This window comes from Hippocampus zosterae, chromosome 3 (genome assembly GCF_025434085.1).
Source record: "Hippocampus zosterae strain Florida chromosome 3, ASM2543408v3, whole genome shotgun sequence".
Lineage (NCBI taxonomy): Eukaryota > Metazoa > Chordata > Actinopteri > Syngnathiformes > Syngnathidae > Hippocampus > Hippocampus zosterae.
In genome coordinates, this window is record NC_067453.1 from 25504747 (window position 1) to 25531025 (window position 26279).

A 26279-nucleotide genomic window follows, 5' to 3' on the forward strand; every position below is an offset into this window, starting at 1 on the left:
AGAATTTACGTTCAAGCTTTTTACTGACCTCCTTAGGAGGTGCCGCGTGAATGACACATGGAGTGATAGGTGGCGAGTGGGCCGACGATGAAATACTGTGTAGTTACATTTTCCGTGGGCGGGCACTCCAAAGACCCAACCGTGTCCAAACAAGCCATTAAAAAGTCAATTTTCCGAAATATAACCCATTTATCGCTTAGAATGGAAAGCATCTTTTCTGCTCGTGCCACCTACTTGAAACACAAACTGTCAACGGTGACATAACAGGAAGTGCAAGTGCACGCAAAACAACCTGAAAGTGACTCAAGAAACAAATATAATGGCGGCGGGTTCCATCGCTTGTCAAGCGATCATCATTAGCGAGTGTAATTGCTTGCCTTCAGCCTCAGCTGTAACTCTCCTTATCATCTGTTACGCAACGCGCGGAGCCTTACGTGTGCTCGTGTCTGGACAAGGTGTGAGATGTTTGTTGTCGACATGCTGTTGCATCAGAGTTTTCAGAGGATTAGGCCAAAGCATTTTGGGGTGTGGAAACTCGGAGAGTGTGCAGCCATTTGTCGCCCAATTTTAGGAGCTAACTGTGTATGCAAAAATTAATCATTGATAACGCTTCACACGCTTCCATTTTGTGGCATCTGTGACCCGCTCAAGCATGAGCTCTTATTTTGAAATAACAGTGAGTGTATCACATAAGAGGAAACTCATACGTGGATGTGTGGGTTAATTTTCAGCATGTCAAGCGCTTTGACTTGCATTTGTTTTATACATCAAGATTGAGTGACATACGGTAAAGGGAGCCACAAATGAGACAAACAGACTGACTTTTTTTTTTAATTTAATCTTGCACTTGACAAAGACGCCATATGCTGTATAAAAAAAAGTTGCAACTACAATGTAAGACAAAAACTTATTTCACCCTTTCAGGGACAGCGGTTACTACAGTGGACAGTTTATCATGTTATCGAATTACAGGGTGCATGGAAGGATTAAAAAAAAACCTTTCAGAATGAATAAAAACCAACTGAATGAGAGAAAAAAAAAGTCAAACCGAAATAAAATGAACTGTCTTGAAAACCCTGGCTGGAATGCGGCATCAACAAAAGCACAAAGAAAGATCAAGCAAAACCCTGGCCGACTTCAACGTAATCTAACTTTGGAAGGAAAATCTGAACACCCATTTATCTTAGAAAACGTTGAGAAATGAGTAGTCTGCAGTAGTGCCGTCTTAAAATAGATCTCAGTCAGGAACGAGGTGGGGGGAGGCGGGGGGGGGTTGACGGCAGGTGTGAGCTGCTCCCCAGGTGCGCTTCCACAGGCCGTGCATGCAGCACCCGTAATCAGCGCGCCAGGGCGCTAATGACAGCTCTGCTGTTGTCAGACACGCAATACAAACTCCCCTGGCTCGCACGCACGTCTTATCGCTCGCTGCCACCTCACATAGGTCAGCCACATCCGTAATAATCTCAAAGAGGAGCAGCTGCGCTCTTACAGTATGTAAGCTGCTCCCATTCGCGCCTGCGGTTCGGCCCAAAGGTCAAACACTTGGGGACAAAGCACTCGGGGGGGGGGGGCAAGGTTGTTGTTTTTCAAGCTAATGTTTTTTATGCGTCGCTTCAGCGGAAACACAAACCAAGACGCGGGTGAGCAAACTTTTGCGCGCGAAGACCACGGTGGATTTTTGAAAAGGGCGCATGGGCCTGCTCATAATGATAAGTCAATGTGGATGTGGAGGGGAAAAAATGGTAATAAAATGTTCCTAATAAAAGGAAAACACAGTGTTAAATCTAAAATACTTTTTTTAAACTCATATTTATTTGAATACATGTATTTGTGGGATTGCGCTGACAGTTCCCCCAGATTTTAACATTGCGTAGAGTAAAAATAATTGAGTATACAATCAAATTAGCCTATTATTTATCAAGAAATGCATTTTTTTCTCATTTTACAAATGTATTTTATTAGAATTCTCAAAACAACTCATTTTAACATTTTTATTTATTTTAATTATTCAATCCAAATGGATTGACCGTTTTCTCAAATATTCTTTTTAAATGCGCATGTTGAATGGCTCATTTTTACAATCTTTTTTTATTGATTACGATAACTCTAAACCATTAGCTAATAAGAAAATGAATATGTTATCTTCAATTAATATATCTTAATAGTGTATATGAATAGAACTGACCCAAGAGCCTAAGTTTGGGTTTTTGCGATTTAATTGAATTATCAATTGACCAATTAATTAATGAAAACATACAGGGTCTAAAATATATTTAAGAAACGGTTAATTTTACAAATATTTTTGATTTCATTTATAACCAAACGATCCATTTTTTTAATGATATCTTGGATCTTGGATCAATGAATATGCTTAGCAAATCAATCAATCCATCAATTAGCTAGAACAATGGCAGACATTAATCGAGTAGACGAGCAACAAATCACCTCGTCCGCCAACTGTTAAAATGAATCTGTCGCGTGTGCGCTCGCGCATAACGTTTTGATGTAGCGCGGTTCAGTTTTCACATCTTTTTGCTTTCTCATCTGTAAAAAGCCAACATGTGCAAAATAAAAAGAAAAAGAAAAAGCCGCGAGCGCCTCACTTGCTGTCCCTTGCGGCGATGTCAAGACGTGTAATGAGGCACATCGGGCCAGCAGTCTCGCCAGGATGCCATTATGTGATACCCGCGTCACCCGCATCCTATTTTTAACCTGGTCCCTTCCCGCTTGAACCACGCTTACATCCAGCCCGTGCACTTTTCTTTACATGCATGGCTTTGACCCCGCGTGTAAATCAGATCTCAGATGCATATTTCATGCTGCTTCTCCTTTTTTGATTACCCGCCCTGTTAAAGCGGATGCGCACTTTGAAAAGAGATCACTCTCTGTGACCCTGCCCACTGCGAACGCTCGCCAAGGTCCCCATCTGTAAACTGTGCAGCAAACGCGACCCCTGACCCAGAGGCCTAGCTCAGGAAATAATGAATTCACCCCTGGAAACATGCCGACTAGGTTTCGAACCAGGAAGTATGCTACCAGGGGTGTCAAACTCATCGATGTTTTTCAAAAGATGAAAGCAATCAATAAGTTTATACGTTTTAAAAATGTAGAGCAAATACAAAGTAAAGATTTAAACGGTTTGCACATTAAGATTGAATGCTGCAGTCCAATTCATTGTGCTGCTCCATCTGGTGTGCCTGCCTTGGCCACCACGAGTCATGCAGACACACAAAAAGAATACATACTATTTTTCTACAACTACTCCAGACAGTAGCTGTTACTCAATATGTGTTTTTGTCCGTTCTTACGTCCCTTTCGTCTCGTGAAGCGCCAACAACCAAACAAAACAAAAAAACACATACATTTGATGGGGTCACTTGTATCTAAAGGCACCAACAGCAGATATCAGACAGGCTGGTAAAAAAAAAAAAAAAAGCCAGGCCTGCCATCTTGCATAAGAGACATTCCTGAATTAGCATCTTTTTACCAAATTCGTAGCAGAACCTTTCCTCCAGGTTTTGCGGAAATTGGTCCGTATTGCGTCATGACACAAACCGAGAAAACAACTGAGCCAAAATGTAATCTCCTTGTAAGGCAATTATCAGAATTAAAAGCACATTACCGCATATTCGGGCATGTTAACCAGAGTTCCGTCTTATGTAACCTCACATTTAGCCGTCGCCACCTCCGCTACAGAGTAGGCACAAAGAAAGGCCCAAAAGAAAACATCTGTCGGCAATACATTTGTTTTGAATTCCTCTCGTCGATATAAAGCCCAAACAAGGGCAATGGCACATGGCAAGGAAAGGTGGGGGTTGGGGGGTGGGGGGGTGAGTTGCCAGACGAATGTGTGTGTGCACTCCTTGGCAATGGGACGTTTTGGGTGGGAAGATGAGAGGATGTGGAGAGGACAGTTGTGGTTTGGCACAGCAGCTCTGCATTGGAGGCTTTTTATTTAGTGAGAGTGAAAGAGGCAGAGAAGGGATCATTACGGCTCCTGGAATAGCATAATTAGAGAGAAAAGCCTCACTGTCTCAGAGCACTTTTTTTTTCATCGTCTTGACTCTCAGGTATTTGTTCAACATTGGGCCTCTGTGTCTTAAATCATCCAAAATGAAGTTAAGGAGGTCTTTCGATTTTTTTTTTTTTTTTTTTTTTTTTAGATTCCCGTAAGAACAGTGAGCTCTCAGAAACTTAGTCCATTCCGAGAGGCTCTTTCAAGCAAAATGTCTCCCCTTTAGAAATAATGGAAATATCATGAGTCTTTTCCTAGGGTGAAAGTTTTGCCACCATAAAAACTGAAATGAAATACGGTCACCCGTTGAGTTGAAATATATTTGGCATGATTCGCTCCCGGTATCAAACTCTCACCACCACAAACCTTGTATTAACTCTACAAGCAATTTTTAACGTTCTTAACAGCCGCACAAGTTTATGAATAGGTAGATGCCGTGATATAAACGGGCTAAAATAATTAACTTCTGTTGTAAGTATGGAGGGAATAATGGCAGTCATGTAGTAAATACAAAACTAAAAAAAAAAGAAAAGAAAAATTGAGCCATTATGTGTCACCTTTTTTTGTTTTGTGTTTTGTCTTTAACCAAAAAAGACATCATGGTGCCCAAGAGCTCAGCTTGTGAGCACACCCAGAAAAGAGGTCACCCGTGATTGGTTGTTACCTGAGCCCTGAGGCACTATGATGTCATTTTCAGTTGACAGCCAGTGGCAACTGAAATGGCAAAACACAGGTGGATTTGGCTGCTTAATTCATTAAATTTTGGGCGGACGAGACTTCCCCTTTCAGGAAATCCGCACTCGCCCTTGGCCAAGGAGTATACGTGGCGGGGTGAGCTCTGGCTAAAGAAGGCAAATTTTAGTCAGGCAAATTATCGGCTCCCTAAAATATGGTCTAATTCTTATTCCTTGTTTTGTTTTTTCTTTGTTAAACAGCAGCGAATGTTTTTCAAAAAAGCATATGTTTCATTCATCAATTTCACTCAGTATTTTTTCTTTTCCATTCATTTAGATAAATGAAAAAACAAAACGTGCTTGATCGTTCAGTTTATTATGCAAGGACCGTGAATGGCCTCTGCTGTAATCAAGAGTGATTATTGTGTCCAAGCAACCTACGTAACGCATCCTTTTTGCCGTATGATTTGTGGCGAGGAACAGCCGGAAACATTTTATCGGAAAGTCAAACAACACAACTTGCGGACCGGTCTTGATCGGAATCGCTCCATTAGGCCAAGATCAGATGCGGGAGCCTAATCAGCAGGGAATCTCGGCGAGGGAATGTTGATGTGACGGCGGGTCCGCGCACATTTATGCAGACTGGGTTCAGGAAGCAGTCGTGTGAATACTTTATTACTCGACTCAAGTAACATTTTGAGGAATTTGTACTTTCACTTCTTATACTTGAAAATGGATAACTGAATTTCCTACTTACTTTCTGCTCCTTAATTTGTCAAAATACGCTAAAGGGACTATCCTGCATGTTTTCGATGTTTCTCCTCCAACACAACTGTTTCAAATGATCCGCTCATTAGCAAGCGCTGAGATATCGATCCTGATCATTTGAATCAGTTGTGTTGGATGAGGGGAAACGTCTAAAATATGCAAGATAGTGGCCAACAAAGACCGAATTTGGACACAGTACAGTCAATACTTTGTTACCGTATTTATGTAAATTTTTTACAAAATGTACCGTATCTCTACTTCCTTATTGACATTTCTGGCAACTTTCACTTTTCACTCGAAGGATTGCCATGATGCTGCTGGCTCTGGTGCTCGAACAGCAAATCACACAACCAAAACGAAGACAAAGGTGAACTCAGTTGTGGACGGGCTGACAGGTTTTTGTCCGTTGATGTGACAAAGTGCCTCTTATTCTTATTTAAAATGAAAAACTCTTGCTCGTCAAAAACTCCGGTCCAACCTTGTAGGTTATATCCAGCTATTTAATCCACTTAATTCATAAGATTTGGTTCTTTACGTTAGCATTAGCTTTTGAGGCATGTTGTTGACATGATGGCCAAGCTAACGTGCTGGCTAACTTTAGTCATTAGCTAACATGCAGACCTTGAACTACACTCCTGAAGTGAACTAAATAAATGAAATAATGACAATACTTCATTTTGAATAGTTCAGCACATTTATGATCAGAAAATATTTGTACTTTTAATCAAGCATCGGTGTAGTTTATACAATAGGCGTTAGCCAGCACATCGCTTTATTTGTCACAGCTGCGGCTGTTGTGAAAGCGCTCTATCAATAAAGATGTATTGTTTTGTATCTGCCAGCTTGACTCCATTAGCAGTTGTGCTTGTCCTGATGAAAGACAAGGAGCTGGATGTGTCACCCCGGACAAAGGTCACCGTTTACACAACAATGGAACACCAAATTTGGCCTTCGTTAGACGGATTAGAAGCCTAATCTAAAACACTTCGAGAGCCTCACATCCCAAACCTTAAACACCCTCTCCAGGGGTCCCCTGCCTCTCTTCCTCAACCAAAACATCTCAGACTTCAAACGCTCCATCTGTAACCCCCAACCTCTAGCTGCTACCCGCAATTCTTCATGACCCGTCTCCTCCCTCCCCTATCTGCGTCCGATGGACCCCGTCTGAAGGTGCAGCTGTCGGATGATTCATCGCTGGGTTGATTGTTGGGTGAGAGGCAATTGTTGCCACAGGCCACCGGTGCTCGTCTGATGACGGGTTCACCTGCTATCAGGTTGTAGCGTACAGTTCATTAGCTCCTGAATGGGTTCAATGAACTGCGAAGGGTTAGGGCGACGAGGACAACGCATGGTTTGTTGCGCTGGCTCCATCAATGAGGGTCAATCTTTTGGGGACTTTCTGTTCAGAGGCCAGCTCCAAATTGTCTGTTCAAAACAATCCGTAGGCATTTAAGGTGCAGTGGATTTCGGAACTGTGCTCGCTTGGAGTTTTCTATGTGCATGTTAGCTTAATAGAAGCCCCTGACCGACTTGAGAGAGTAGTTGTCCTACCTTTGTCTTCCCTCTACAGGGGACCGCTTCTTGCGGGAAAGTCCCGGGACAAGTTGCTGCGGACTTTAGTATAATGTCGTTCCACGGCCGTTTCTCAAGGAGCATCAAAGAAAGCCTTGGACACGGCAGAGAGATGTATAATGAAAGCAACATTTTCCGTAACCGACTGATGACGGACATTTTGACATTTGTCATTGATGACGTCTGCTGCGTATGCTCGCTCCGTGTGGCAATGGTGCTTCGCACGCCACAGACCCGAAGTCTGCCATTTAGTTGTAAGTGGCCGTTTTAGGGTCAATATGATGATTTCCAAATGGTTTGGCAATGCAAAATTGTGTAACATTTGACTTTTTTGTCATTGTGTGTGTGGGGCAGAGCATGGTGGCAAACCTTTGTGAAGTCGCCATATGAAAAAAAAAAAAACCTCAATAAGTCATTGTTGCCTTAATTGCCACCCAGTTAATTGTGTGTGTGTGGGGGGGGTGGGGGGGGGTTGTTGTGGCTTGGGTAAACAAAGGCTCACAAGAGAATTCAGTGGTAAGTAGCAAGTTTTAGTGGCCAGCACTTATGTAACTTCTTTCTGAACTTACATGACGTGATAACTATGCTAAAATGTTACTGGAAATGTTACTTGTAAAAGATGCAATAGTTGCTCGACAGCAAATGGTACTTTTTTTTTTTTTCATATGAGGCTCCTGGAATAAATTCTCCTTGAGCTCCGAGGCTCTGCATTTTGTGAGGGAACTACGATATTTTTAAATACAAATCATGATAAATTCATCGCTGAGGTTTATTGGGGAGAGAATGATGCCAAAGTATAACCCTGCAGCTTTGTGCCTCCAAAGTCTCGGTGATTATCCTGATTCTCCAGTGGAAACTGTTGATTGTGTGTCCTCAGGTTCAGCCAAAACGACAGGGGACACGCTCTTTGTTGCTTCTGAAACAGTTCATATTTTTAGTACTGCTGGCACGGCGGACGGAGCAGCAGTTCATCCAACACCGGTGGATTTCTCCCCTTCGTCTCGTTCCAGCTGCGAATGCAATCGTTCACTTGTGTCAATACGTCTGTGGCAGATCATCTTCCTGCTGTCAATTTTTGTTCCAACTGGGCCTAACATCCTTTTTTTTTCTTGGTGAGCAAAGAGCTGTTTGAAACTGTTTGGAAAAGGATTAGTTGCTGGCTGACTGCACAACGATTTGTCAGTCTGATCAAACAGAAGTCACGTACGCTAAAATCGACAAGCATCCGGTGCCGCTTTTTGACGTCTGTCAAGATAGTAGAGCGAAAAAATCCTTCCCAATCAAGAAAAGCCTTCAGTCAATGGTCAACATCCGCCGCTGCTCTTCAGGACTTCATCCTTTCATGCACCCTGCAACCTGACAACATGATAATCTGTCCACTGTAGTAACCGCTGTCCCTCAAAGGGTTAACTTCCGTCGTAACCGCGGTTAGAAAAAAAAAACTGCAAGCACGCACAACAGTTTTACGCTCACTGTGAGGTAATCACGTGAACCGAAGGGGCCCGGATTCTGACTTTCTAGCGGCAGAATGTCTGAAACTCGCGAGTGAAATCACTGCTCGTAATACAAAGCGAAAATTGCTTTTCGCAAAAAACTCACTAGTTGGGGCAGGTCCATGCAGTGGTGCCTCTACTTACGAAATTAATTGTTTCTGGAAGAAATTTCTTAACTAGAAAATGTAAGTAGAGATGCGTTTTCCATGTAAATGCCCTAATCTGTTCCAACCCCCCCCCCCCAAAATTCAGACATAAATCTTTTCTAAAGCATAAAAAATCATCAAAATATGAAACAAATACATAAATTACAATTTCCTGTTGAGGCGTTTCATAACTTGAACATTTAGTATGAAGAGAAACTGTACGACTGTAAAAAAACAAAACAACAACAACAAAACAAAAGCGTAAAAACATTCACTGTAAACTATATTTCCGTCATAGATGAGTCGATACGTCCCACTTGAAAATCTATGACGCCCTGGCATCCTGGTTCGGAGAAGCGTGACACAGAGCTGCGACAGCCGACGTCTTCGAGCCGACTTGCTGCTCGTTTTCATTTGATTGAAGGTCAGAATGCCCGGAGTAAAACTTGTTTTGTGTCATTCGGAAAAGCACTCACTCAACCCCAGACTGCGGTTGACGGGCCGGATTGAAGTGAGTTGGTGCAATCAGTCGTGGAGCTCAAATCAAATTGACGTTAATCTTCTGTTTCCTGATATTAACTGCCACCGGCGATCAAAGTGCGATCGAGGAAAAACGCGTTGGGAAAACTCAACCTCTAACATACGTAGAAGATTTCTCGAAATGTCCGCCCGTTCCCAAATGTAATTTAGATGAATATGTCAGATTTGTGAGTAGGGTAAAAACATACCGACAAATGGGCCCCTCTCATCTTGCCAATTAGCCCTAAAGAGAAAAGAAATCGACGTCAGCCCTTATTTCTGTGTTTAACCTTGGATCCGATCGCGGAATTTATAATTGGGAGACGGAGACTGGGGAAAAATTATCTGCCACGGTCCAATTGGTTCTGGCATAACTTCACCCTGGAATCTTTACTGTTCTATTTCCCATAACATGGCCGGTGGAGGAAGTGAGGGGTGTGGGGGGGGGGGGGGGGGGGCTGGGGTTCATTCCTCCGGACTATGAAGTCATTGCTCTCATATACATCCTCTGTCCAGACAAAACTGGCTGGGCTTTGACCCAACCTCAAAATACTGCAGCGTGTCGTTTTTTTTTCTTTGATCTTTGCCTCTCCTTTCATGGCGCACGTGATCGCTTTTCTCCAAGCCTTCGCCTACGAGGTCGCACCATGCCAAAACATCCACTGATTTACTACCCAGGGCACACGCTACGCCTTTGCTCTTTTGAGCTATAAACGGCAAAGTGTTATGTCCAGATCCCCTCTTGCTATATTAACCTACATTCTTTCCGACGGAGGCCGCATGTACTGACTATAACCACATGGTGAGAGGAGGCAAACCTCCCGGACCTTGACGGCATGCGCTCGTGAAAAGCAGCTAGAAATGGAACGATGGCATTGCGGACCGACGGGATCTCGTGTCGACGCGTTCCGGTATATGATGTTAACTCATTCAGTACCAGCCAATTCTGGACCAAGTCTGAAAAGACGTTTAAAAACGTCTTTGGGAGTGAATGAGTAAGAGAAAGACAATAACATTCCGTTTCAGCTACACGTTGCTGTCTTTGTGCCCTACTGTGACCCACCCACCCACACCCTACGTCCTAAAAAATGTTTCTTCAGGTGGTACAGAAAGTCCAAATAGGTCGGCAGGTATCCGGAGCACAAGATGCAAGCAAGCCCGTAGGCACGCTGAGAACTCTTCGACCTAAGAATCTTTAATAGCGGTTCTTTTTTCTGATCCCCAAGTTCACGTCCTGATTTTTTTTTCCTTCGCTCACGTGAACGGCTCACACCATAGAGGTGTTTAGCGACGGCCTCTGGATGCACTTCCAGCCGTAAAAAGCGCCAATAAAATCGAAGAAGCAAGATTTGCAGACCCAAATTGTTCTGAACCTGGTTCGGCAACACATTGGGTCATGCCTCAAAAGGCGCCAACGTGTAAAGCTGTGAAGATATTGATGGAAGATGATGATGATCCAGATCAGAGCTGAACTGCACTTGTAATATCGCACCTTTCGTACTTTTAACCCTTTCAGGGACAGCGGCGACTACCGTGGACAGCCTGTCATATAATCAGGTTACAGGGTGCATGACAACTCGACAACTGTGGGTTAAAGTAGGTGAAGTTTAAAAGATGGCTAAATGCGATTGTTGAATGAGAGATATACATTATGTCGACGGTGGACCTTAGTAATTGCTAATTAACATCAGCCAATCAAAATATTGATGCATGGACCCACCCACATTGTACTGTCTGACTGAGTTTTACATACCTAGCGACACAACCCTACCTACTCACTTAATGCTTAACCAATCGCAGGGCACCCAAAGACAAACAACTATTTGTACTAAACAATCACACCTAGGGACAATTTGAAGTGTTCAATCAGTTTTTTGGAATGTGGGAGGAAACCGGAGTACCCGGAGAAACCCCACGCAGGCACCAGCATTATCGACATGAATGTTGTTCTTTCTTGTAATTGGTCGCGGGAACGGAGGCAAGAAGATTAGCTCGATGGACTTCTGAGTGCTAATCAGCATTAAATGACTTGAGTCATTGACACAACAAAGTTTTTGTTGATGTGTTTATCACCATCGCTATTCTGCCATTTCGGCTAAAAAGTTATTTTGCCCCAAACCTCCCTGGGATGGAGGTTTGGATTTGCTTTCCCGGAACTGGAACTGGTCCGAAACTAGGAGCACTCAATAGCAAATCTCAAAGACTGAACGGCTCTTTGAATGAAATGAACATTCAGAAGAAGGGCGAGACAGCGCATTGGAAATGTAACACCCGCGAGAGGGTCCTTCCAACTTCCTTCACCTCAAGATGAGCTCTTCTGTGATCCAGCGCCATTCCTCACTGGTCTCTGGAATGCGCTGGATGACGGATCCATTTTCCGACATTGTTTCACCTGCTCTAAACAGAACCACATGCGGCACAGGACCAAAGCGTTTCTCCTTTGTCTCTAATGAAAAGCACAAGTAAAGGCTCCAGAGTAGTCCGACGAAGTTCGCGATGGCCATCGAGTCTTTCATACCCGAGTGGTCCCGAGCGGCAGCCGAGCTGGACCTCAGTTCAAAACTGCGAGAATTAGACCTGAAACAAACGATCCTGGCACTATACGTCAAGTGCAACGCAACGAAGCGGTGGTATCAAATGTCGAGTGACTCCCAGCAAGGCTGCCGGCTAGAAATTGAAGTGACGGAAAAAGAGGCCTTGACTTTTTGGGTTTTGACATGCTTTTGAAAACTTGAGCGGTACCGTACTGTTCATCAGCATCTGTGGCTGCACTGAACGCACCGCCGACGAAATCGCTTGATTTGCCAGATTACATAAACTAGCGGCCCCATCACTCGCGTTGATCACAGTTGTCAGTCACGGAAATGAGGAATCAGTTGGTTTTATATCCAGAGAAAAAAATGGACACGTCGCTACGGTTCACACAAGGGTCAGCGTTTTTTTTTTTCTTTCAGTGACATGATTGATTTGGCTGAAACAAAGCATTTCAGGAAAGAAGAAGAAGAGAGCCAATGAGACACCTGTTTCCAAGATTTTACGTCATCCTTTTGGAAGACAATACAAAGCAAACTTAATTGGATTTTGACACCAGTTGTAAACTCATCAAGGTAAGCCAACTGATGCTTCCAAGTTTTTTCTTGTTTTTTTTTTCCCAAGCCTAGTCAGCACTCCGCCGATCAAGGGTGTCAAACCTCTTTTCATCATGGGCCAGAACGCAATTATGAATGTTTGCAACAGAAGTCAGCAACAAAATTGTGACAACCTTTAGTGTGCCACATAAAATGGAAAGGAGGGCCTGCCGGGTTTTGAGGTTGACACCAAACCTGTTGCATACATCAGAGAGAGTCTCCAATCTGGGAAGCACCGCTTGCAGACTCTTACCGGTCTCACGTCATATCCCTAAATAGTTGTTTAAAATGTTGCAGGGGCAGGAGAAGGACACGCTTCTCACTTTTCATGGATCAGAGATCGATGTGCGTCTGCATCCTGCATCGGGACACGGTCAACTGAGTTTTAGTTTGTGCTGCAGTGGCACCTGTTGGTGAGGAGACAGCGAGCGTCAGATCACAGATTAGCGCTACATCACCCCCTGGTGGACAAAATTATAACTGCAGATTTGTAGCCAGAGAACGTACCTTTGACTGGATGACCACATTTCTACATCAGTCCCGAATCCAAAATCGATAACTTCCTCCTGGGTTCAAAACGTTGATTGGTTTCCAAACAAGGAAAACACCGCGGTGGCAGGAGATGATTCGAGGTGGACAAAGAGCAGCTGCGCGCATGATGAAGGAATGATGTGGGCTCCAGCACGTCGCACCTCGCAGCGGACATCAAGCGTCATTCCGGTTCACGGTTCACCTGATTATTGATTGCGCACAAACAATGAAAACTCAAGCACGATACAAATGCACAGGATGAAAACAAGGTGTCGATTTTGGGAGCAAGAAAAAGGAAATGAAAAACAAAAAGGGAACTACCGAGAAGCACTTTCAGTAAATTACAGTCCCTGGCATTGAGTGCTGTGTGTGAGTGTGTATTTGTTTGTGTGTTTATGTGTGTGTGTGTGTGTGTGTGTGTGTGTGTGTGTGTGTGTGTGTGTGTATATATATATATATATATATATATATATATATATATATATATATATATATATATATATATATATATATATATATATATATATATGGCGGCCCGGTAGTCCAGTGGTTAGCACGTCGGCTTCACAGTGCAGAGGTACCGGGTTCGATTCCAGCTCCGGCCTCCCTGTGTGGAGTTTGCATGTTCTCCCCGGGCCTGCGTGGGTTTTCTCCGGGTGCTCCGGTTTCCTCCCACATTCCAAAAACATGCGTGGCAGGCTGATTGAACACTCCAAATTGTCCCTAGGTGTGAGTGTGAGTGCAAATGGTTGTTCGTTTCTGTGTGCCCTGCGATTGGCTGGCAACCGATTCAGGGTGTCCCCCGCCTACTGCCCGAAGACAGCTGGGATAGGCTCCAGCACCTCCCGCGACCCTAGTGAGGATCAAGCGGCTCGGAAGATGAATGAATGAATGAATGAATATATATATATATATATATATATATATACACACACACAGTATATATGTTTTTTATTTCCTTTTTCCTGCTCCCAAATCAACTCTTTATTACACACACACACACACACATATATGGATTTGCAGGGTCCCGCCGTGAGGGTTTAGGTTGCAGTATCACCTTTCACCACTGGATGGCAGACCTTGCTTTGTTGGTCTTGCAGTGGGTGTTATCCTGGCCAAACTACAATTTGAGTAGGACTATTTATTTATTCATTCGTTTATTTTTTTATGGCTCTGAAGTGACATGCAATGCAGACACAGAACTTGATTAACATTGACATATTGAGTGGGTTGATTTTTGTGGGGGGAAAAAATGCACAAAATGAGTTCTTGCACTTCATGGTGATTTGGTGTTGGGCAGTTTTGTGGCATCCTTGAATGGTAATTTCTATGCGCGTTTTAGCTTCTTTCAAGGCTAAATTGTGTTCGTCTGTGCACGTTAAGCTCATTTAACATCACCTGTGTTCAATGCTTCGAGAGCTTCAGTGGAAAATGTTCCATTGCAAAAGACCTTTTTGTTATCTGGAGACTGAATTGTGTTTGATGTTTGCGAATACGCTTAAATTAGCTCCTTGATGACTCTAAATTATCTCTGTAGATTACAAAAGCAGATAACGCTCATTCCAAACGGACACGTTTACAAATTAACAAAATTGTCCTTTTCTTTGTTCATTTATTTGAAGACCAAACTGTGGGTTACAGAAACACTGCATGAATATGAAACAGACTGATCAGCCATTTTTTTTTCTGTCTCGGTCATGCTCACTACTGACTGTTCCTGGTCTTATTTGTCCCAGGTTGGCTTGTTAAGGAAACCCGCACAGCCTGCATGGAAGGCAGAATGCCGTGCGGGCTCCCCAGAGGCGCCAGCTTACTGCTGTGCAATGAGAAGAGTGGACCGTTGAGGCCTCGCCACATCTACCGACACCTCAACTCCTCGGCCACCGCACACCCCCGCCACACACTCAGCTACCCTCACATGTGGGGTCTGTGATTGAAGGCACAGCATGCAGACGCCCCGCATCCTCCCAGCTACAATTCTCGTTTGAGTTTGGACCCTCAGCGAGTTCTCATATCCCCTCAAGCATAGAGTATATCGATCGCACGTCGGGGGGGCTGGTTGATAAGTTTGGGAAAGACCATGGTCAATAACCATCACTGAGCACAGACAATATAAAAGTCTTTAATTAATCATCAATCATTGATTGCAGGTCATTGTGAACAGGTTTGCACCACTGGGGAGTTTGTTCCTCTATCGCGAGTTTAAGATGCAGGACAATTGCTGGCATCCTGCCCTGTAAGACTGCGGAGAGTCGGAATTGTTCCGTTGCAGTCACGTGTGTGTTGTTTGACGTTGCCAACTGTATTTTTGGCACTGTTGCAGAGTTCAGTCATTTCTGGTCGCATTGCTCGGTGTGCGGTGAGACACATTCCACAAACATGGCTGAAAAGGGGAACGCATTTTGGGTGGGGATTTTTGTTTTGTTTTGTTTTGTTTTTGTAATTGGTAGAATTAAAGGCAAAATTTATTACTAACTTGAGGAAAAATAAATAGTTGAAAATTATTTATCCATGTCAGTTTTTGTCTTAAGTCTCATTTGAATCTGTAATAGGTAAGAAGAGGCTCTTACACCCAAAAAAATCTTGAAAAAAAAAAAAAAAGAATCCAGACAATCTGATACAAACACAATGTTCCAAGGCCATTGTTCTATGCAAATTAGTCCTAAAAATAAAAACCTCTGAGGACGTTAGGTTGCGACTTGCATCTACATTGTGCTCCCCTGTGTGCAGGCCAATGGCGGTGACATTCATCAGAGACAGCGTGAGCCATCTTAAAGGGCAAAACGATACGCTTGACGGAACCAGGAGAGACAGCAGCCAAAAGCAGGTAACGAACTAGAAAAGCACTCAGACGAATGCAAACTGCCGAGGTTGAACTCGTCGCAAAAATGAACAAAGAAAGCATAGAGTGCCGAATTTGTTTTGGTTTCTTTCTTTTAGTTTTTTTGTTTGTTTGTTTGTTTTTGTCAGCTAGTTTAAACCAAGGACTCTTCGGTTGGTGCTTGTCGTTCACCTTGAGAGACGGCCAATGTAAAACGATGGAACCGTACCTTTGATGTATCAAGGGTGGAGGGTGCCATCCAACGACAAAGATACTCGATCATCACTTGTTTGTTTGTCTGGTCATTTGTTATTGTGTTATTTTCTTTTTTCATGAAGAATAGCCAGCGCGGTTTGTATTCCGGCCGAGGGGGAGTCCGTATAAGTCGAACTACCGTCAAAACGGGGCTATACAGACTGCATATAAGCGGTGGCATTTCAGTCATGAAATCTGAGACGGCTCTCAAGTTTAAAAAAAACGGCTTTTTTAAAAATAAATAAATACTTGAATCGATGTGATTTTTTTTTTTCTGAGAAAGTTGTGCTTCACATATGAGTGGAGCGAATATTTCTTTCTTTCGCCAGTTAGCTAAAAAATTTCAGGTTCGGTGGCCACTGTGATTCGAGTAAAATCACTCTGAAAAAGGGAAAACAAATCCCCCCCCCAAAAAAAAGTGGAAAGAAAAAAAATCTGGTTGTTTGCATGTTCCTACTTGGATGATAAAATCAGAAGATGATGCGACAAATTATTTCAGGTCCGCACAGCGTTCGACTTCCAGCATCAGAACATTGTGATTGCAACTCACTTTCAACTAATGACCAAGAGAACAAAGACTTGGCCAGTGCTTGATTTTTCAACAATTGTTCGAGCTTTGTGGAGCGAGTGAGGGGGAGGGTGGGTGAAATCACCTGAGTCTCAAGTGTTTAAAGTTGACCTAATTCCACCTTCCTCCTCCTCCACCATTCAATTAGAGGCGAGCTGCCATGAGTCTGGCTGATGAATGATCTTGACCTTGCCTCGCGTGGAATATGTTTTTCAACATGTGTTAGGGGGATAATACGTACAAAGTATACCATTTTTGAATATTTCATATTTTGACTGCAGTTGTGGGCGTTTAAAGGCAGCAGTGCCTCGTTGGCTGGCCTGTACACGGTCAGAAGCACTGACCTACATTGACAACTTAAATTCTTATACGTGTCCCTCGAAATTTTACTCCCAACAGTCTATTCATTCCAGTGGTCAGCGTCATTTTTCCCAGCTTTCTACTAATGTTCCCTGTCTTGATCATGACAAGTAAAAAGTAAATATAACACATGTTGAATTAATTTAAGACTAAATTGTTGAATGGCTGTTGGTCCATGTGACTGGCTAGCAATCATAACAAAAAGCAATATAGAACATTGATTTTTTGGGGGGATAATATAGTTGCAATGATTTTTTTTTATAAAAGACCAAGATTTATATAAGCATATAGATAAAAATGACTACAAATGGGGTTGAACCATTACCCCAACCATGATGAATACCGATAATTGCAATATGTATCATAGTGTTTCAAGTTGAGACAACTAAGTGGCAGAAATCTTTTGTTGTGTTTATTGTTACAAATGCACAAAAAAAAAATCTTGATCCTGTGAGCAAAATTAGGTAGAGTTGATTAAGTGTTGCTGTGTCTCGCAAATGTGCCTCTCTTGTGTTTCTCGCTGCTCTCAGCTTCTAGATTATTGTTTTGTCACATCAGTAAGGGAACATATAATAAGGTCAGTGCTTTTTTTTTGTGGGATAATTTTCACCAAGATAGTAAGAGGTAGAGTAAAACATCACATGGACATTCACAACATCTTTGATTTAGCTCTTCACACACATAATATATAGTGAACAATTCTGTGTGTGTGTGTGTGTGTGTGTATTTTTCTTTTTTTTTCAAGCCTGTCCTCTACCTGTCAGCAATTTTGGAAATGATGTCTTTGTTGGACGGCTCATCAGAAGCAGAGCGGTGATTTAATTTCTTGCTTTGGAAGGGGACCCGCCACTCAACGTTTTCAAAAGGTCGCAAGCTGTAAAAGGCTGCAGTACGCTCTTGCCTTAGCACAAAATCTGCACGGAAGTGACTTTTTCAGCAAGTATCTTGGGATCAGTGGTCCCCCGATAGATTTACAAATGTGCTGAACTGCGACAATGCGGGGTTCACTGTCATTCGAAATGATTTTGTTAATTTGACTTTTTTTGTTTTTTTTTTTTTTAAATGGTTGAATAATAAGGCAAAAGGTATGTGGAGGTGGACCTCCTATCGTGACCCGTGAGCGTCGCTTGAACGACCTTCTCAATTGTGTCCAAAGCGCACACTGAGTCTCCAAAGCGGTCATTGTTATTTGCGGCGCGCTAATGAGGAAAAAAGGAAATCTTAATTGGCCGGCGACATTTCATCACTGTGACTGACACGCCGAGATGGCCGTCACGATGATCTCTGCTCGCTGATGCCTTGTAAGTCCACTGAAGTGCGCTTGCCCATTTCCACGGCCAACTTTTGACATTTGAAGGATGTATCATTGATGGTGTCCCCAATAACTCCTGTGACGATGCCACGAATCTTCAGAGACCCGGTGAAATGTCTGCATCTTGACTCGAGCAAGCGCGTTCAAAGGGCCGACTCGTCAGTCGGTCAGCAGTGACGTCACCATGCGTCCAGGGTGGCGTCCACAGAGGGGGGGGGGGGGGGCAGCCTGTCAAGACGAGCGATACAAGATGTGGGAAGACAGCCATGTATAGCAGCAATGGTTGTTTTAAAGTGCTCTATAAATAAAGTGTTGAGAAACTATATTTTTCATCAAGTCATATCATTCAAGTATATTTCGAACCTTATCTGATAATGGATGACTTGAGTCTCTACATCCGCCCCCCTCCCCCCCCCCATAAATAAATAAATGCATAAATAAATTAACTCGCTTGTTGTTAGCTTACTGGTCACAGTGCTCTTACAGGAACCTTTGCGAGTAATTTTGACTTGAGTGAAAATGCCGCATGTACCTCTGTGGGATCCTCTTCACACTGCTAGTCTGGAAGAAAACAGATGATCAGTCACGACACAAATAATTTTAAAAAACCACACACACCGAAAAAAACCCCTCTGTTAATTCTTGCTGTTGAGCCGCGGGACACGAAAACAAATCAGCAGGCATTACAGTATGGTATCACGCCACACGGTGGCGCCTCTTCAATTTACTCAGTCAGTTCTCTTTTCCTTCAACTTCCGGCAAGGTTTTATTTTCATGAACTCGTTCGAGTGTACCCGACCGCGTTGCTGCAAGGCTTCAGAAATAAAGCAGATTCCTGTTTTGATTGTAGTCATAAAAAATCTAACAAACAAACATGACTAACAAACAATGATTGTCAAGACTTATGTTAAGATGCACGCAAACCTGCTGCAGGCTTCTTGTCTTAGCACATTAACAGACGTTAAGTCTCTTTATTGGTTGTCCTCATATGTCCTGTGAGAACTTTGACACTTTCATACCTTTTCGGCTCAATTTGGACTGACTTGCTGCCACCGTGGTCAAGTCTGCCGGGAGACCCACGTACACGCCGCCATAATTCCTGAGTGGAAAGCAGATAAGTATTGTGATCAGTTTGTGTTTACATCATCGAGAGTCATGTTGTATTAGTTTAGCATTTTATCCACTTTAATTGGTTAAATCGAATGTTGCATTTTTTTTTGGTTTAAGAAAATCATGAAATAATTGTGTCAAGAATTCAAATTCGTCATGATTCTAATTATTTGCATTAAAAATAAAAGTACCTTCTTTTCTCATCGTCTGCTAAGGGATCTTCTGTCCTGATTGAGAGAAGACGCATATGTCAGCTCAAAGCTTCGACTCACCCTCCACACTTGTGAGATTTACAACGAATGGCCTTGGCAACAAAGAGGTTTGATGATCGGATTTAGCAGCCTGTAACACGGCTGTCTTATTTATGGCTTTATTTATTCATTTCTAATCAGCTCCTCCTTTGCCTCTTGGGGGCTGAAAAACTTGGACGGTACTTGCCTCATTTTACTTTTACTGCAATGTAGTGACATAAAATAATTCACACCAGGGATGAACTGTCTTTAATCTCATGTTTCATTTAATGTGTGTACGTGTGTGTGTGTGTGTGTGTGTGCGCGCGTGTGTGTGTGTGTGATAATTTGCTGTGTAGCGCGGTCTTAACATGCTGCTGTCAGCTCTCAGGAGTCCTGTGCAGTTCTGTTGATCAAGTAACACACAAACACCAACAACATGATTCAGAGAAATACCAAGCCCCTCCCCAGGCTTTGATCAGCACTTCCGATGACTGGCTGCCCTCAGTAAAATATAAGAGGGAATTTGCTTTCATGCTCACATATCCTTGATTTAATTTCATTGGTCATTTGGTCGCCATGATTAAGCGAGCATGTGACTAGCCAATACATTTACGGGTCAGGGCAGATACTTTTCCTTGCGGCAAATGATCTAAAGTGAATTAAAGTTGGTGATGTGACAAATATGATTATTTTCCAATGAGCTTTGCCAAAGAGAAAGGCGTGATGATCGATGTACTCACACATCCCTGGAGGCTTCGGATGGCCCTGAAAGTGAGGGAGGAGAAGAAACACTTAATCTAATGTTCATCCAAAGTATTGAAGTGCTGCGCACAAACAATTCATCTCACAGTGTTTGCTTAAGGACACCGTTAAGGTATTTCATAACATACTGGAAAAAAGAGTTTTGAAAGTACTGTTATTTGACAAGACGGTACCTTGGGGTCTTGAGATTGGAATTACGTGTTTTATTTTGTTGCTTTTTTTGCTTTGCCTTGTGAATAGGAAATTTGGAGACACAAAATGTTTATTGTTATTCCCAATTGAATTTTACTGTCAAACTAAACATAAAACAAAGAGATTTAAATGTGACATATTTGAAACAACATCACAAGGTTGGCTAAAGCTAGTTGGAATCCCCACCTCCTCTCCCCCCGCGACCCTGTACAGGATAAGTGGTTCAAATAATGGATGGATGGCTAGTTTGAGGCTAACACATTGCAAAACGCCACCGACAGCCTAACAGATAGCATCGACATTCACATTGTCGCCCTTTAAACAACAGAGAACTGAACACAAACACTGTCGCATTTCCCATTATGTATTCATTAGCATTAAGCTAGCAGACTTTCAGGCCAAGTTATGTGCTTGTTTTGAATTCAGAACGTGATACTTCTTTTTGTTTTATGTTTAGTTTGACAGTAACATTTGACAGGGAATAGCAATAAATAGCTTGCCTCTTCTTTTGAAGCACTGAAATCAGACCGCCAAGGTTCCTGCCTCCTTCTGGCGCCCAATTCACATTATACCTGACTTCTATGGCCCCATCGAGCCCTATCTCCAGGCCTGGCTTCAAGGGTGGGGGGTGCAAACCATGTCCCAGCAAGGAAAAACGGAATCCAATATTTTTATCCGCCTTAGGGGGTCTTTTGAGACTTCTTTTGTCCAGTCCCTCACCCTGGACCCGTTTACCATGGGTGACACGACCAATACAATACAATACATGCTGATTTATATAGCGCTTTCACAACAGCAGCAGGGGCATAAAGCCCCAGGTAACAAGATTTTGAGGACACACAAACCTGATAAGATGACGGCTCACAGAGGGGAAAAGACAATGCCCAAGAAATTAAATGTTCACATTCAGGAACTAAAATAAAACTAATTTAATAATCAGTTGTGATGCGTGCCAGGGTCATCTTGGTATGACAAAAAGGTTGAGGAGACCATCCTAGAATGAGTTGAACTGTGTAAAAGCCTCACATGGGTCATCACATAAAAAAACAAAAACAAAGATGGAAACAGCTCTTAAATGTTTACAGGAAGCCTCGCTTGGAGTTGATCTAGAATCACAGAATCATTTGGAGGAGGCAGAGCCACCCCCAGGGACTTGTTGACTTTGGAGTAAATTTCCTGATTCGTTGCACCACCAGTTCCACATCAGACTTGATTTGTAGCACAAAGGATACGATTGTGTTGTGTAAAACGGGGTGTGTGTGTGTGGGGGGGGGTTCCAGGCAATGTCATTTTCCGGCTACTTCAAAGAGTTTGCGATTTCGCTCCAAGATTAGTCTGACTGATTATTTTGGTGACGCGGTGTGTTTGTTTCTACCACGATCTGCTCTGAAAATGATCAATATTAAACTTGCTCAATACAAGTTTAATATCTACATCCGCGCAAATCCTTGAGATCAACAATTGGCTGAGCCACCAACTCCGTGATTGTGGCTCGAAACGAACGATCGCCAATTTGGAAGCAACGAGGAACCAGTGGGCTGGGCTGGACGCACATCTTGAGTACGCCACACACAAGCAGTAAACGGTTAAAAATACTTTTTTTTTAAATTTACTCTTATGAGAATTGAAAAATCATCTTGAGCTTATATTTAATTTAATACACCACAAAGACAAAATGTTTATGTCCAAACGGATTAAAAAACATCTTGTTTTTGAGCAAATAAGCTTAAACTATTATTGTTAGCTAATAATCATAATTTAAAAATTTCCGAAAAAAGGAGAGCTGTCCTGTTGTTGTTTTTTTAAGCGTACACTTTATTAATGCTTTTAATAGTCTCAACAAATACAGGCACGTCTCGACGACGTGCGTGCTCTTCGGTTCTCCTTGAGAGGCGTTCAAGGACCGCCTCCAAAAAACGTAAATTAATGATAACTTCAGAAACACGAAGAAAATCGAAAATAATCCACCTGAACAGAAATCAAGACAGGAAATCACAAAATATTTTTTGGGGGGGGATGGGGGGGGGGGAGTTGTGAACACAACAAAGGAATAAAACCAAAAATAATTCTGAGATAGTCCAGTCTCCTACAGATCTCATGACATACTCATTACATTAACGTAAACAATGGCTGACCTGACTTCTGATTTCAAAAGTAGGTATCCACCAATTTGTTGTGCACTGTCAATGTAAAATGTGGAGGTTTCACAAAAATTCACAGTAACTGCAATGTGGCCCACTGCAAAAAGGAGTTTGAACAGTGAATTTCCCTTCGAGCTGTCAAAAACGAAGTCTGCTGACATGACACAGGCGCCCATTGAGAAGCCAAACAAAAGCACTTTTATATCTTGGGAATTGCATCTGTGTAAATAAGGGCAAAGCCGAGCAGTGTAGCGTACGCCCGAGTGGTCATTTGAGTCCCCGAAGACGGAAGCTTGAAATTGAAAAAATATATAATGGACGTGCGTGACTCAGTCTCCGCGCTTCCTGAAATGATGCACGATTTAATGAGTTAGCCTATTTCATCCGTTTTCGGGCAGTGGGTGAGGGACACCCTGAACCAGTTGCCAGCCAATCGGAGGGCACACAGAGACGAACAAGACATCCACGCTCACACTCACACCTAGGGACAATCTTGAATGTTCAATCAGCCTCCCATGCATGTTTTTAGAATGTGGGAGGAAACCGGAGTACCCAGAGAAAAGCCACGTAGAACCTGCAAATTCCACACAGGAAGGCCGGAGCCCGGTTCGAACCCACCACCTCTGTACTGTGAGGTTGACCCGCTAACCACTGGACCACCGGACCACCAGCTACTGATATGTATCATGGCCAAAACAAAAACAACCAACCACATTGAAACAGATTTCTGAATCAGGTGTCCGTCATGTGTCAGATTTTAACGGGATGCCTGAAAATACAAACGCAGCGTCAAATTCAAGTCGCAGGGATGTCAACGGAATTCACCCAGTGTGGAATGATTGCATCTACACGTATTTTTGACAGTCGTGGACACCTATGAAACTTTTCCGGCGCCAGAAACCCTTTCACCAACAGGGTGTTTGATGACGTTGACCTCTGACCTTGTGAAGCTGAATTTATGCCCAAATAACGAAAACCTGTCATCTGATAACGTGATTAGCTGTCCACTGTGGGGTTCATCGTGTTTCTGTGTTTGAAGGCGAATCATGAAACAATGCTGCCATGATTCACGCACACCATTCGATGGTAACGCAATTTTTTCAGGGGGGGGGGGGCGAATAAAGCGCGGGAAAACCCTCAAAATTTCCAATTTATCGGGTGCAGGTTCATTTCAATCATACACGTAAATAAAAGTTTGCGTTTTTTGTGGTCACTGTTGCGTTCATCGGCGCCTTACGCTCGGTCACAAAACTTCTAAATCATTCTGTGGGATGTGAAAATGTGGCGATTTTTTTCTGGATGTAACTAATTTTTCAGCATAGTAATCAGCGTACATAAAACACCCTCAGTGATATGGGCAAAAGTATTGGGACAGCTTCCCATTACACAAAGAGGGGGAAAAAACTGGCTCGGCCCTATCTCTGGCATTCTTCCACAGCAAACTCCACCAAGCATGTCTTATTATGGACTATAAAATAGATGGGGAGCCTTCTCTAAACTGTCCCCCGCAAAGTTGGATCCCTATGTTTCGATAAGATTCAGGGCCCAGCGACGAAAGCATTAATGTATGGATGAAGAAGTTGATGCAAATAAATACGGGTGATTGAATGTGTTTGTGTGTGTGTGTGTGTGGGGGGTCGGGGGGGGGGGGGCTGTCAACACAATCTTTTTATGAATGAAAGCTGATCTCCAATCAGATATTCTTCAAGCGCACAGGCAGAAGCAATCAATGCGCCATTTCACTCCAGAATTGGGATCACTAGAAAGTCAAAAGTGGGCACATTCGGCATGCAAATGCTTTCCATTCATTCATCAGTGACTCCGCATTTCATTTACATTCTATTCACCTTCCAGCTTTGGTGCAGACACACAGATAACTCTTCCCCCTGTAAACCCCCCCCCCCCACCCCATCCCCCTAAAAATAAAAACAAACACTCACCCCCTCCTGAGGTGCTGGCTGCCGACGAATTGCCACAACCCATTTGTTGTTGTTGTTGTTTTTTTTTTAAATCATGAACGCAGCCGTCGTCCAAACGTGAGCGTCAGAACGCCCGCTGATGATGACGACCGGGGGGGGGGGGGTGAGCAACACCTCAGGAGAGGAGGAGAAGGAAGGTCAAGGAAGCGTCTTCCACGGTTACACGAGAGTACGCCAGGAAGCACAGAGCGAGGGGCTTTTATATACATGCTGGTCTGGCTGGGGAGTGTGTGTGGGGGGGGGGGTGGCAGGACGGGGGGGGGGTGTTACAGTGGGCGAGGGGGAAGAGAGAAAGATGCTTTGCCTTAATGTGATTGGCTCATCTGTTACACCCTGACATGGTTGCCCTGGAAACCAGGAGAGGAGGGACTGTGTCCAAGTAACCAATGGAGCGCCTCCATTTTCTGTTTAAACTCCACACACCCATACATATATACCGGTATATATTTTTTGTCCTTGAAGATGACTCGTACGCATATCCACACACGTCAAGGACGACAGTGTAGAGCCGCGTCAAAAAGTTGGTTCTTGGCACATTATAAAAAGAAAACACACACACACACAACTTGTGTTAATTTTGTTTGTGGGCTCCAACAGTGTAACACAACAAAACAACAATTTGCTGGGTTGTTACAGGACACGCATTCTTTCAACGTTTTTGCCTTTGTTGTGACGGCAAAACCTTTTTTTGAATTGCTCAACTTAAAATGTGTGAGTTCAGCTACCATTTTTGACAGACACTTGGAAGTGTTTGAAAACTTTGCAGCTCGCGCACATTTGTCACTGTCTCAGCATTACCAAGCGCTACGGGTAACCATACGTTGCTCATTGTTGCCTTTGTTTGAGTCAATCATCCCGTATGTGTTCATGTACGTATCTTGTAGATTCAGATTCCGGAAAACTGTGACAGGGACTCGCTGTGATGACCTCAAATGGCACAAACTCCAAGTCAGGTTGGTTTGTTTGTTTGTTTGTTTTGTCTTGTGGATATTAAGCGTTACCTTTAGCTGAGCTTTGCTTTTCTTTCTTTGAAAGTAGGCCCCTGCTCCAACTTGTGCCACAAACGGTGCATTCACGTCTATGATGGGTGAAAAGCAAATGGCGTTTTTTGTGAGTATGCACGTCATGACCATAAGGACGATTTTTTTTTCCTCACTTCTTTTTCCATCATTGGCATCACAGGTAGACAAACTAGAAACTTAAAAGCAGTGAAAAAGCCAATTCCACATACCTCTAATACTGTTTATCTCCTTTAAAATCTGTCGTGTTCTAGCCTCATTCGACTCTCTTGTGCCACATATAATCCGAAAATAATGTTTTCAATTTACACTGAAGACTAAAAATCAGGTGCCCCAAATTACATACAAACGGTATCCTGTGCTTGGATGAATCGATGCTTTGCTTGAAATGACCTTTTATTTTTTTATCAGTGGTAAGCACATCTTTCTTTTTTTCTTCTTTCTTTTTTTAATGGCCACGCCAGCAAATACCTAATCATCACAGTCATCTGATTCTGAACCACCACGTAACCAATTAAAGCGCCAAGCCATCCGTTGGGGATAGAAGAAGGCTGTGTTTTTGCTGCTTGTCGAGACTTGTCTTCTTTGTCAATGGCTACCCTGCAGCAATTGTGTTGTAACTGCATCGAGGTCACAATTGCGGCCCGAAATGTTTCGGATCATGTAAGAAATGCTCGTTTG

The 26279-nt window shown here is 43.1% G+C and overlaps 2 protein-coding genes across 2 annotated transcripts in view; one reads left to right on the plus strand and one right to left on the minus strand.

The window, feature by feature from the left end:
• The first annotated feature begins 8896 nt into the window (after window positions 1–8896).
• Window positions 8897–26279, plus strand: part of LOC127597570 (SRSF protein kinase 2-like) — a 446193-nt gene continuing 428810 nt past the window's right edge. Inside the window, exon 1 of the mRNA XM_052060692.1 lies at window positions 8897–8909. The gene's annotated coding sequence lies outside the window, so the exon portion shown is untranslated. The remainder of the gene's footprint in view (window positions 8910–26279) is intronic.
• On the minus strand, window positions 17550–24663 carry LOC127597607 (overexpressed in colon carcinoma 1 protein homolog). The gene is made up of 6 exons (XM_052060768.1): window positions 24541–24663; window positions 20246–20270; window positions 19464–19499; window positions 19182–19261; window positions 18695–18723; window positions 17550–18390 (listed from the first exon to the last, which is right to left on the minus strand). The coding sequence occupies exons 1-5, from the start codon at window positions 24581–24583 to the stop codon at window positions 18719–18721; spliced, it is 189 nt and encodes a 62-aa protein (XP_051916728.1). The 5' UTR covers window positions 24584–24663; the 3' UTR covers window positions 17550–18390; window positions 18695–18718.

Bases quoted from the DNA above. Each gene is read 5' to 3' on its own strand.
- LOC127597607 (XM_052060768.1), bottom strand. From the start codon at position 24,583: ATGGGTTGTGGCAATTCGTCGGCAGCCAGCACCTCAGGAGGGG. The intron at 20,271-24,540 runs GTGAGTGTTTGT...CCTCACTTTCAG, and splicing joins AGCCAGCACCTCAGGAGGGG to GGCCATCCGAAGCCTCCAGG. The intron at 19,500-20,245 runs GTGAGTACATCG...TCTCTCAATCAG, and splicing joins TCCGAAGCCTCCAGGGATGT to GACAGAAGATCCCTTAGCAG.